Below are 11,850 nucleotides of genomic sequence, written 5' to 3'. Positions count from 1 at the left end.
CTCACCGCCGGGTGGGGCCGGCACACAAACACCCCGCGGGCGGGGACGGGGGTGCGGCGAGGGCTTTAAGTCTTGCTGCTGCGCCTCTGGGTCGTCCCCGAGAGCTCCAGTCACTTGATGTCCTCGCAGGCTCCCGGCCCTGGGATGCTCTGATGCTCGCAGCCTGCAGGCGCTGCTAGCGGGGAGAAGTTCCCGAAGCCCCAGCTCTTGGAGCCCCTGGAGCATCTAGGGACCGAGGATCCCCTCCTAAGAGGGGCGGGGTTCCTGGAGCTGAGGGAGCGATTTGGGAATGGGGACCGGGTGACTCCTGAACAGAGCGGGAGGCTCACATAACTTCAGATAAGGGAGCGTCTGGACTTGAGGTTGCGACCATGGGAAAAGAATTCTTGGACAGTCCGTCTGAGTTTCCGAATTTGGAATACCAGAACTCTGGATGTCGGGCTGGGTTTCTACATGCGGTGCAGGGCGGGGTTGAGAGAGGGCTGGGCAGGGCATATGGGGAGGCATGAAGTAGACAGGAGGTAGGAACATGTACTTTAATAAGGCAGCAGGCCCAGGGCCCGCCAAAGCCCAGGGGCTGGAGGGCAGTCACCCATGTCTCATTATATGAGGCCTAATTTTTTCCCGAAACCTGAGAAAGTCTCCGAGGCCTGGTTAGTAGTCTTGTCGATGGTTTCCTGGGTGGACTTGACCACCTGGTCCATGGCTGGGGAAGGAAAGGAGAAAGCCCGTGAGGGCCAGGCCCTGGGAACCAGAGTCCTCTAGGGTTAGCCATCCCCAGGAAGCAATGTGGGCAGAGGGGCTTCAGAGGAGAGGGTGTGTCTGGGTGAGGGCTGAATAGGGTGGGGAGTGTGCTGGGGCTGCCCATCCCCCTGCCCACCAGCCCCACCAGACCTTTCTGCCCCGCTTCTGTGGCCTGATCCACCACTTGCTGAGCCGATGCTCCCGCCGCGGTCACTGGAACAGAGAGATGTGGCCCTTAGCTCCTACTGAGACACTGCTGACCTCAGGGGCCCCACCACTGCCACCCCATCTGTTCAGAGTAGTGTGTCCTATGGGCCCAAGGGCCGAATGACACCAAGGTAAAGTCCTTTGACCAAACCATCCTGTGCCAGTGAGGCACAGGGGCCGTTTCCATGCCTTTGGGGTGTTGGTGTTTATTTGTAACTCTAAGCTCTTCCTGTCTGGCGTGCTTCTCTCCTCATTTTCCGGATTGCAGAGGCTGGAGCTGGCATCTGCGCTGTGGATGCTCCTGGCCATGGCCCAGGAAGAACCCTGTCCCTCTTTCACAATTTCTCCCCCAGAAGCCTGGCCCAGATGCCTAAATCCCCACCTCCAGTGCACGGGGCCCGGGGGGTGGGGGGCGGCCTTGCAAGGCCCTGTCACCACCGCCACTCTCCTGTGCCTCTCCCTGGGAGGCACGCAAGCAAAGATGCTCGTGCCTCTGTGGGGAGAGAACTGAAGGCATTAGGAAATGAAGTCCAGAAAGGAGGTGACACTTCCAAGGTCAGGCCATCTCCCCTGGACCAGAGTTTGTACCTGTGGTGAACAGGGCTTCCAGGGGCTCAAGTGGGTCCCACCTGCTAGGTGAACAGACAGGTGGCTCCAGCCCCCATAGACCTGACTCGTCCTTGCAGTTGAATGGGAAGGAACCTGCTTTTACTCAGACTCTAGGTCAGGGGGCTATTGGGGGAGTCAGGCAGGCCTGGGAGCTGTGGCCCACAGAGGCTCCTGTGGGTCCTTAGATGACAGAACCAGCCGGGGCCACAGAGAAGGAGCTTTTGCACCCAATTTGCAGATGGGGAAAGTGTGGCCCAGAAGAGTCTTGTAGACAGCTTCCTGGCGGCATTTTAGTTTCAGAGGAGAAACTGTGGGCATTCCCTGGGGCACTGGTGAAGGAGGGGGTTAGTGTGGGTGCTATCTGTTCATTGGGACATGTGCCAGACAGATTGGGAGCTGAAGTCCCAGGGGAGNCTGAGGAATCCCAGGTTCCAGGAGGAACGAGCTGGAGGTGGAGAAACAAGGCTGGATACCTACCTTCTGGGATGAGGGTGGGAAGGCCCTCTGGGTGAGGACTTAGAAGGAAATGATTAGTTTTCGGGAGGACGGGAGAGGTACGGGGAACTCAAAGCAAAACCGGATCGTGGCGGGAGGAGCCCCTTCTGCCATCCCATCCGGCCCAGGGCGCCTCTGAGATCCCAGCGGGCAGAGATGGATCTCGGGGTGCGCAGGGTGCGGAGTGCGCTCTCTCCGTGGACCTTCACCCTCCCCTAAGGACCGAGGTGGGGCCCCTTGGGATAGGGGTGGGGCCGCTCCCCGCCCGCGCAGCGTCTTTATATTGGCTTCTGGCAATGCCCAAATCGCCCCCGAATTCCTTGGGCACCACTGTTTCCCCATCTCCTGAAGGCATCATCCCCTGGGCTGGGCGGGGTGGGCGTCGTGCCCGATCCCTGCATCTCAAGGGAGGGCCCTCCCCACCCGGAGCCGCCCACCGACTTTCGGGATGCGTAACCCCGGGCTTCTGCCTCCGTGAGTCCCTGAAAGTGCCCCGGGTCGCGCGCTGTCCTTACCTGCTTCCTGGGCAGCCCCCTGCACTTGCTGCTTCAGGTCCTGCAAGCCCTTGCTGGCCATGGCTGCGGGGGGGTCTACGAGGTCGTCAAGGATAGCTGCAGCGAAGTTGGATCCTGTTCACCTTGGCTGCGACCGAAGCTCCAGCTCTGGTTTTTAAGGCGCCCCAGGGCTGTCCCGCCCCGCGCGGGGCGGAGAAGAGGGGGCACGGGGCGTTTCCCAGCAGACCAGCCCCGGGGACTGACCGGGCCCTGCTCCAGCCTCCACCCTACTGGGAGAACACATCCTGGCCTCAGGCAGGACGTTGTGGGAAGGTGTCCCCGGGGTCTGAAGAGGGGTGAGGGGCTGCAGGGGGTTTGGATCAGGGGTCCACAGAGGGACAGGAGTGGAAGGGGGGCGTACACACCTCCCACCTCCACATCGCCCGACCCCTTGTCCCTGACCCTGAGGATCCGGTGGGCGCTGGGTCAGCTCCAGATCAGAATCTGAAGGCTGGAATTGACATTAATAATAGCAGCTGCCTTTTATTGAGCATTTACCTTGTGCCAGGCACTGCCCTAAGGCTTTTCAGGCTCTTGTATAAAGTTTACAACAACTTCGTGAAATGAGTTCATGAACTCACAGGACAGGCACTCAAATCCACGTGGGTGGGCTGTAAACCCTCGGGCCCTGACAACCGCCAGGCCTGCTGTCCCCACACACTCAGCCTGGACACTCTGGAGTGGCCGTCTGTCCCGCCACCATGGGGACCAGTCAGTTTCAGAACGGAGAGGGTCGAGTGACTCGCTCTCTTTGGCAAGCGCCCCTGGGAGAGGAAACAGCCAGAAGTGGAGGGGGAACAATGGAAGGAGCTGCCGGTGCGCCCAGCCCAGGCAAGGAGATCGCAATCTTAGGTCACCAAAGCCCAATGAGTTAGGCAGGTGGCTCAGAGAGGGCAGGGACATAGCCCAGTCCACACAGCGAAGAAGCGGGTGGCCAAGGCTTTCCCAGGATGGAGCGCAAGTAGGACGTGGTGGCCACCCGGGGGCGCTGGGAGACAGGTTAGAGACCTGGGCATCAGTGGGGGAGCCAGGGATCCCGATGACAGCAAAATGACCCAAGAGCCATGACCCCCTGGCACTCAAGTGTGCACATAGGGCCTCCACTCCATCCCGCCTTCTACCACTCCGGAGCCGGCCTGCGGAGCCTGGAGGCCTCCGCTGCACACCCTTTCTGCGGTGGGTGCGGGATCTGGACCCTCTTTAATGCCTGCCCTCTGATTCTTCCACTCTGGGCCTGTCTCTGCGCCTCTGTGGGAGTCTCCCTATTCTGGAGCTCTGGGGAAGCCTCACTTACCCAGGTCCACTCCGCTAGCGCTAGCGTAGGCCAGGCCTCTGATAGTTGGGGAGGGCGGCGGAGGGGGGTTTGCTAAGGACACAGGGGGATAAACTGGGGAGCAGCAGCTGCCGTGTGGGATGTCTGGAGGCATGCCATGCACACAGTGAGAATGGATTAATGGAGATAAGGTCAACCCTGGGCAAGTAGAAGAGGCAGGCGCTGAGATCAGAAGGGGGGAGGGGGACACCAAGCCCAGAGAGCCGCTGCCACGCCCCGCTCTTCCTGGCCTTTAGCCGGGCCAAGCCCAGAGCACAAAGGCACTGCAGGAGGCAGACTGCTGCCAGGGGGACTCCCTAGAGACCAGCCTCGCCCCTGCCCTCCTGAATTCCCACCGGTAGCACTGGTCTCTTTGGCCAGAAGGGTTTTTTCCCTGCAGCAGTTAGCTCATCAATGGCTGTTAAAGCTATTCAATGCCGGTGCTGGTCCCAGTGGGCAAGAACAAGACAGGGTGGGGCGCCTGGGTGGCTCAGTTGGTTAAGTGTCTGACTTCAGCTCCGGTCTTGATCTCAGGGTTAGTGGGCTCTGTGCTCACAGCTAGCTTAGAGCCCGGAGCCTGTTTCAGATTCTGTGTCTCCCTCTCTCTCTGACCCTCCCCTGCTCACGCTGTCTCTCTCTCTCTCTCAGAAATAAATAAAAGCAATAAAAACATTTTTTTTTTTTTAAAGAACAAGACAGGGAGGCACAGCCTGGCCCAAGCAGGTGATAATAGAGACAGCCGGTGGCTCTAAAGCAGCAGGCACCACAGTCAGACCTCTTGGGTTCAAGTACCCCTTAGGGCAAGTCCATCTCTCTGAGCTTCAGTGTCCCCATCCTTGATGGGGAGGGGGACAGCTGTAACAGACTCTCCTCAAAGTGCTGTGGTGATGATTTAAATGAGCTGAAGGATGTCCAACACTGAGCCCAGCACCCGGCAGTTCACTGGGGCTTCTCAGGTGAGGAGAGGGGTAGGGAGAGATCAGTTGTTCCTCTAGCGAAGTCACGTGCAGCCTCAAGAGCAGAGGGCACATAACGCGGGGGGTTTAAAGGCTAAGAGCACTGTAGGTGCTGTGGGACTGGCAACAGGCTTCCTGGACAAGGTAAACCGAGCTGTTTGGCATATGACCCCAGGAATGGGCGCTGAGTGGGTGTTTAGGGTGGGAGTCAAGCAGCAGGCACCCTCCCAGGTTCCTTCAGCTGAGGCAGAGGACACCGGGAGCCTGGTGATGCACCGTCCCCAGGGGCTGGGTCTAGGTGTCCCCTTCCCCCTGACACTTTATGGGGCTGGCTCCTCCTCTCTTTCCCTTACAGTTGAAAGAACTCTCAGGCACACCCAGGCCCCAGAAGGACTCCTCCAGGGCATGCACAGGCCTGCTTGTGTGCTTACATCTGGGTCCGCGAACAGCGAAACCCCTGACTGCCCTGAACCTCTTCACTCCTCCCATGGCATGGTTTAGGGGTCTGGGGGACCCGCAGCCTCCTGCTCCTCTCTGCCTCCTCAGCAGTGGGTGCCCATGGCCTGCAGGCTGGGATACAACCCTGCCCAGCTGGGCTCAGCTGGGTTCCTGGCCCCCAGGGCTGCCTGGGATCCCTGTTCCCAGCCCCGAGGCAGTATGGGAATGTGCTGTGGTCTCAGGGGGTGTCTGCAATAGCGTGTGGACTCAAGCTCTGGCTCTGACACCCAGGGCTAGAGGCGGGGCAAGTCACTTAGATGCTCTGAGCCCAAATTGTCTGGGCATCAAAGGGGATGCAATCTCCCAGCTGCCTCTGAATAAGCCCCCAGGGCATGATGCCAATAGCCCTTCATGTAGGGCACCTGTCAGCCTGTCCCCAGATTATTTTGAAACATCTGCTTTGAGCACCTGAGTCCACACAGGCAGGGTGGCTGGAGCAGAGCATGGGCGTTAACTGGGTGGCTCTGGAACCAGGCCACCTTGCCTTCAGCCCAGCCCCCGCGCTCCCTAGGCTCTGTGCCCCTGGGCAAGTTATTTAACCTCTCTGTTCCTCAGTTCATTGTCAGGGACTCTGGGGTCACACCAATGGGTTTGTTCTGAGGATTCAATTAGGGAAAGTGGTCAGGCCTGGGAGGAGCTCATTTTTACTATTTTCGAGGTGGAGGCTCACTCTCCTGCATCTCAGCTGTCCTTTTTCTCTAATGGTACTTGACAAGACTTGGTGGTGTAGGACAGGAAAGGCCAGCTCCAAGCGGGTGGGAGCTCGAGGCTGGGTGGGGCCAGGCAGGAGGGGCCGTGGGGTCATGTCCTTCTGCGCTGAGGAGGACTCAGAGAGGTCTTGTACTTCACATCTTTGAAAGTTACCATCTGTTCAGGGGAGGAGTGTTAGGTTGTCTGGGGAAGCAACATGCAACGGTGCGGGGTCCCTGAAGGCAGTGCCTGTGTCACAAGGTTCCCGAAATGGAGTGTACCTGGCCCCAGACCTGCTTCCCAGACCCACCAGCAGCTGGCCCAGCTCCTGATTCTGGGGCGGGGGGGGGGCGGGGGGAGGGGACTTCTTCCTAAATGAAGCAGCACAGAAAGGAAGCACGGGCATGTTATGGCCAGGGGTGAGGACTTGAGTTTTATTTGGAATCATTAAAAACAAAAATTCACAGCAGCATCTGTGGGGTCAGGAGGACCAGAGGGCAGAGGGTGTGATGGAGGGAGGTGAGGGAGGTGAAGGCAGCTTCACAGGCCCCATGGGTGGCCGGGTGCGGGTGCGGGAACATGGGCCACCCAGGTCACGCTCCAGGGCTAGGCAATCCTCACGCCGGGTGGGGAGAGGGCTCTTCCTCCTCCATGGCCGGCTTGCATCCCTCTAGTCTCCTCCACTCTTGGCCTGGGAGAGAGAGTGACCCTCACACACAGCTCCAGGTCCCCACCCTCCGTGGCCGCCCTGAGTGGGGTGGGGCTGGGAGTCATCTATGCCCCTCCACCCTGAGGACCATCCATGAAGGGACCTCCCATCCGGGCTGAGGGGGCTGCAGAAGGTCACAAGGCTGCCCCGAGGGCTCTGGGACCCTGGGAGGGAAGCAGGACTGCCCAGGTGCCGTCTGTGCTCTGGGAGCCCCGCACCTACCTCCTCGGCCACTTCCTCTTCCACTTTGGCTGCCTTGTCCTCCTGCGGGGGAGCCGGTTGCTTCAGGTCCTCCTGGGAGGGAGAAAAGGGGATGTGGAACCGTGTGGAGGGCCCGGAGGCCCCAGCTTCTCTGCACCCAGGGCTCATCCCCCGGCCTCAAAGACGAGAAGAGACCCTCATCACCTTTCTGTATGTGGTGTGTCATCATCAGACTGACCAGAGGAGAGACAGAGCCTCGTGTAAGGACCCATGGTGGGGGCTCTGATGATACCAAGGCTTCTGGGGACACCATGTATCCTGGAGCCCAGCTTCGCACACCCCTAAACTAATGTGGGGTCTCTGGACGGTCCGTGGTTGGGCTTTCTTATGGAGGAAGACTGGTGGGGTGGGGTGGAATGAAGTGGGGGTGGGATGTGGCCCTGAAGCCCTAGGCCTGACCCCACCCTCAGAGTCCCTGAATCACAGGATCACACACTCTTGTCCTACTGAACCCCCAAATAGCCCTAGGAGGATGGGTGTTTATACTGTGCATACTGAGGCCAGGGAGGCCACATACCCAGCTCAAGGCCTCACAGCTCGAAGCAATGGGGCTGATGGGGATCAGGTTCGGCTTGCTCCAGGCCCATCCCTATCCCTAGCAGCAGTGTTCTCTCTCCCTGCCTCCTGGATGGGCTCTGGGCTCGAGCTGGCCTGGTTGGGGCCAGCAGGCATTATATAATCCTCTCACTTCCTGTCCCCTACTTCCTTAGTCCCAGTCAGACACTTGCCTAAGGTGACCTGCCTGGGGGGTGGTCGAGTGACAGCTGTGGGCAGGGCCAGACTGGGTGGTCAGCCTGGACCCGAGTCTTAGCACCAACCTCTGGAGAACACTGCCATCTCCATGCTGCTGCTGGAACATCCTTGGTGGATTGGGGCTTAAATGGGCACTGAACTGTGTCAGCCACTATAGGGGCAGCTTTCCAGGCAAGGGGTGGGTGGCCCCAGGTCTAGCCCTGCTGCCTCAAGGCAGGTGCATGAGGCCACAGGAATGGAAGGGCTGTGAGACAGGCAGGGCTGCATCCTTCTACGGTTCACTGAAGGAAGAGTGGTGACTGGTTTCTGGGTGTCACCAGGAAATGTCTCCTTGGGGCAGCCCCACCCCCACCCCAGGCCCTGGGGTGGCTCCATGGGCTTACCAGCCCTCCTTCAAGGCCAGAGAGGAGTGCCCAGGCACTCTCAGAGGTCCAGTGGCAGCCTGACCCCACCACAGGGCCCCCTTTGCTCTCCTGAGCACCAATGGGCCCTGCCCAGATGCACAGATGATGATGATATAGTCCCCTGCCTCTCTCGGGTGCACACCATGATACAGGTATAACGGTTTCATGGGGGCCATTTCCCTGCACGATCACACAATGGCATAGCCAAACAGGTACGGCCACTCCCCCCCTTGTTGCAGGTAAGGTAATGGAGGTGCCAAGGGGTTGAATAGCTTCCCAAGGTCATACAGCCGGCAAGGGGCAGAGCTGGCGATGAGCAGACAGACCCGTTGCCGGCTCCAAAGACATGGAAACCCTGTGCTGGCCCTGAAAGTGCACGTCTAGGTGCTGCCTCCCGGGCAGGGTGGCCCCTCCCCTGCCTCCCACCTGCTCCCCGAAGCAGGGATCCTCATTGCCGGGTGCCTCAGAGCAGCCTGTGCCTGGCTCCCATATAAACGGGGCTCCCACCGCTACCTCACACTCATGCAGAATAGAATCTCTCCAAGCACGGGCCCTGCGGCCAGGAACACCAGCCCCGGGACCTTGGGCACATCACTTAACCTCTCTGGGCCTCATGTTCACACCCTGTCTCTGCAGATTTTGTGCCGATTAAATGAGTTAATAAATGCAAAATGCTTTAAGCAGAGCCTGCTCTGTGGTGGGTGCTGGAAGAGCTCATGTAGCTCATGTAGCCACCACCTCCTGGGAGCACCCAAGTGCACCTGTGCCCCCTGTACCCGGCAGCCCACGGGCAGACGCCCCCGCATGTGCACAGTAGAGGTCAGGACCCTCACTGCCTTGTCACGAGGGGGCGCTGTTTCCCTGCTCCTCCCACCAGGCTGATGGGCGGTGACTTGGCCGCTCCAGCCTGGTGTCTTCTGCCCAGGAGACCGCCTGTCACCGCGTGAGGCCCACAGCACCCTGCTTTCACTAGTGACATGTGGCGCCTCCAAATGCTGAGCATCAAGAGGACGTGGCTTTGAGCCTCACTTTCCACTTGGGCCCCAAAGTGCACCCCTCACGAGAAGAATTATGAGGACTCTAGGTGTTAATGGGGGTGAGAAAAACCCAGGACAGACCATGGGCCCCCTAAGTCTCTGCTTCCCTACATGTCATGAGGCAATACTGCCTTCTCCTCAGCTGGCCTCTCTGGGGCCCGGGGTGAGACTGGCCCGAGAGCCAGAGCCAGAGCCAGAGCCAGAACGGGAGCTCACCTTTCGAACCACTCCAGAGGTGACGGCGATGTTCTCCGCCTCCTCCACCGTCTTGATGGCCACTGTGTTGACGCTGGTGACCACGGCCTCACTCACAGCGTTGGCCTGCTCCTTGGTCTTCTCAGCCACTGCAAGAGGACTCTGGCTGGCCGTGGTCCTCATCCCTCCTTGTCCGGGCCCGGCCTGCCCAAGTCAGGCTGAGCAACCCCTTTCTCAGGGCACTCAGAGAGGAGGGCCTCCTCTCCTGGAGGCCCTGGACTGCCCCTTCCGCTGACTCCAGAGAAAGCCTGATGCTGAGCGGGGGGAGGGAGCAGGAGGCACACCCTGGGTTTAACTTCATGTACACATACGGCTTAGGCTTCCAGCCGGGGGGTAGGAGGACCCTGGGCTTGAGCCTTCAGGACCAGTTTGCGGTCCCCAGAGCTCCCAACCCTCCATGTCCCCTGGTCCTGGGCTCCTTACCTGAGGTCACACTCTGCACAACATTCTCCTTGGTCTTGGCCCCTGGGGAGGAAATGGAGGCGTCAGCCCACTCCTCCTGGTGTGGGGAGCGGGGTGGTCAGGGCAAATACACACAGAGCAGCTGAACAAGCTGTGGGGTTGGTGGGGGAGGTGGTGTCTGGGGGCCGCAGTCCCTTCAAAGGCCGCTTCCTGCTGCGTAGAGGAAGGGGACGGATGGGAAGTGGATAGGGCAGGATGGTGGGATGAGAGAGACCAGGCCTGAGGTAGGGTGCAGGCCCAGCTGGGTGTGGCCTGGGCCTCGGAAGGAAGCAGCAGCAGGACAGAGCTGAGTCACCAGGTTCCGAGGGGCTGAGGGGGGTGGGGCTACCCAGGACCCTGGGGCTCAGGCTCCTCTCCCCTGCTTACCCTTCCCTCTGAACAGGGTGGGGACCCAGGGCTTGGCTGCTGCCACCTGCCTGCTCAGCCCAAAGACTCTAGGCTCAAGCCGGCTTCTCATCTGAGTGCAAGGGCCTGGAGGTGATGCTGGGGTGGGAGACACTGGTCTGCATCTGTGCACTTGTGTGTGTGCATGTGTGCAAACAAGTGTGTCTGAAGGCTGCGAGCTCCTCTCGCTGTTCTGCTTCAGAGACCTTGAAGCCCTGAGGAGGTCAAAGCAGACCTTGGGGGGTGTGGAGGGGTGGTATGCTGGGGGATGGGGATGCTCCGGGGCATGGAGACCTTGACTCAATGGCCAGGACCTCATCCCCACCCAAAATGACTCTGTGGGGCTGGGGGAGAAGGCTGGCCCAGGGTAACTGGGCACCCCCGCCTCCAGCCTCCGCGCCCTGCCACGCCCTGCTTCTCCCAGACTCACCCACATACATGACCCCCTCCTTGGTCTTCTCAGCCGCTTCCGTCACCCCCTGCTTGGTCTTCTCCACGGCGCCCACCACACCCTCCTTGGCAATGGAGAAGCCCTTCTTGAAGACATCCATGGTGGTGGGCAGTGGGAGCCTGACTCTTCCAGCGAGCTGTGCCTAGCGCTGGCGAGAATGCTGCTGCCGCCGCTGTCCCCGCTGCTGCCGCTGCCTCTTATTGACGCCCATGAAATATTGATGATGCAGCGGCGGCTGGCTGGTGGGAGCTCAGCCAGCGGGCCAGGGAGGGAGGGGGAGGAGGCCCGCCCTCACCTTCTCCGAGGGCTGGGCAGCGGGGTCCGGCTCCCCTGGGGCCCTGCTGCCCACCCCTTCCCTCCTGCCCCCTGCCCCCCAGGGAGGGGCTGCAGGGGGCTGGACACGTCCGTATCCATCACTACCCCTCATTCATTCGCTGTCCTGCCCATGCACCGCGGCCGCCCTGGCTGAGTGCTCTCAGGCTATTGTATCTGTATACATCTGGGACAGAGGTGGTCAGGCCAGGGAGGCAAATTGCTATCAGCATCTCAGGCAGGGGGGTGGGGACGGGGCCATGTAGGCTGCAGGTTAGACTTCCCAGACCGGCTCAGCCTGCCTGACGACTTACAAGCACTGTGGATGCCCCCACATCCCAGGGCTCCATCAGGGCCAGTGGGGGAACTGGGGCAGAGGAGCACACAAAGGGCCTCCCAGAGCGCTGGCCTCTGGCTAGCACTGTGTGACCCTAGGACAGCTGTCTCTCTCTGAGTGCCCGCCCACCTGCTGGCTCCCACAGCCCAGTGGCGAAAGGCGCTGAGTAGGCACCAAGGACCCCTCACTTCCTGGCCACCAGCATGGATGGACAGCAGGTTCCCTGAGACCGAGCCGACCACTTCCTGCAGACCCACCTCGATGCTTGCGTTCTTCTCCTGACTCCTATGGGGACCTGTGTGGTGGGACCACCCCCTGTGTGTTCCACACCTCCAGTGTCCCTGACCTGAGTCCTCTTAGAAAGGCACAGGAACTGGTCTGCGTTGTTGGCTGCCTCTGCAGGGGACGGGGGAGGTAGCT

General features: G+C 60.4%; 3 protein-coding genes across 3 annotated transcripts in view; 1 reads left to right on the top strand and 2 right to left on the bottom strand.

Annotated features, from left to right (window-relative positions):
- Positions 1 to 522: 522 nt before the first annotated feature.
- ADIRF (adipogenesis regulatory factor) lies at positions 523 to 2,714 on the bottom strand. The gene is made up of 3 exons (XM_077746474.1): positions 2,571 to 2,714; positions 895 to 957; positions 523 to 706 (listed from the first exon to the last, which is right to left on the bottom strand). Exons 1-3 carry the CDS (start codon positions 2,629 to 2,631, stop codon positions 603 to 605), a joined length of 228 nt encoding a protein of 75 aa, XP_077602600.1. The 5' UTR covers positions 2,632 to 2,714; the 3' UTR covers positions 523 to 602.
- A 3,771-nt stretch (positions 2,715 to 6,485) lies between these two features.
- Positions 6,486 to 11,266, bottom strand: SNCG (synuclein gamma). The gene is made up of 5 exons (XM_077746425.1): positions 10,761 to 11,266; positions 9,908 to 9,949; positions 9,446 to 9,573; positions 6,997 to 7,068; positions 6,486 to 6,756 (listed from the first exon to the last, which is right to left on the bottom strand). The coding sequence occupies exons 1-5, from the start codon at positions 10,879 to 10,881 to the stop codon at positions 6,736 to 6,738; spliced, it is 384 nt and encodes a 127-aa protein (XP_077602551.1). The 5' UTR covers positions 10,882 to 11,266; the 3' UTR covers positions 6,486 to 6,735.
- A 146-nt stretch (positions 11,267 to 11,412) lies between these two features.
- MMRN2 (multimerin 2) overlaps positions 11,413 to 11,850 on the top strand; it is a 16,532-nt gene continuing 16,094 nt past the window's right edge. Inside the window, exon 1 of the mRNA XM_077746456.1 lies at positions 11,413 to 11,844. The gene's annotated coding sequence lies outside the window, so the exon portion shown is untranslated. The remainder of the gene's footprint in view (positions 11,845 to 11,850) is intronic.

The sequence above is a fragment of the Crocuta crocuta genome, unplaced genomic scaffold, assembly GCF_008692635.1.
Source record: "Crocuta crocuta isolate KB4526 unplaced genomic scaffold, BGI_CrCroc_1.0 scaffold28, whole genome shotgun sequence".
NCBI classification, from domain to species: domain Eukaryota; kingdom Metazoa; phylum Chordata; class Mammalia; order Carnivora; family Hyaenidae; genus Crocuta; species Crocuta crocuta.
This window is presented reverse-complemented; position numbering and strand designations above follow the sequence as displayed.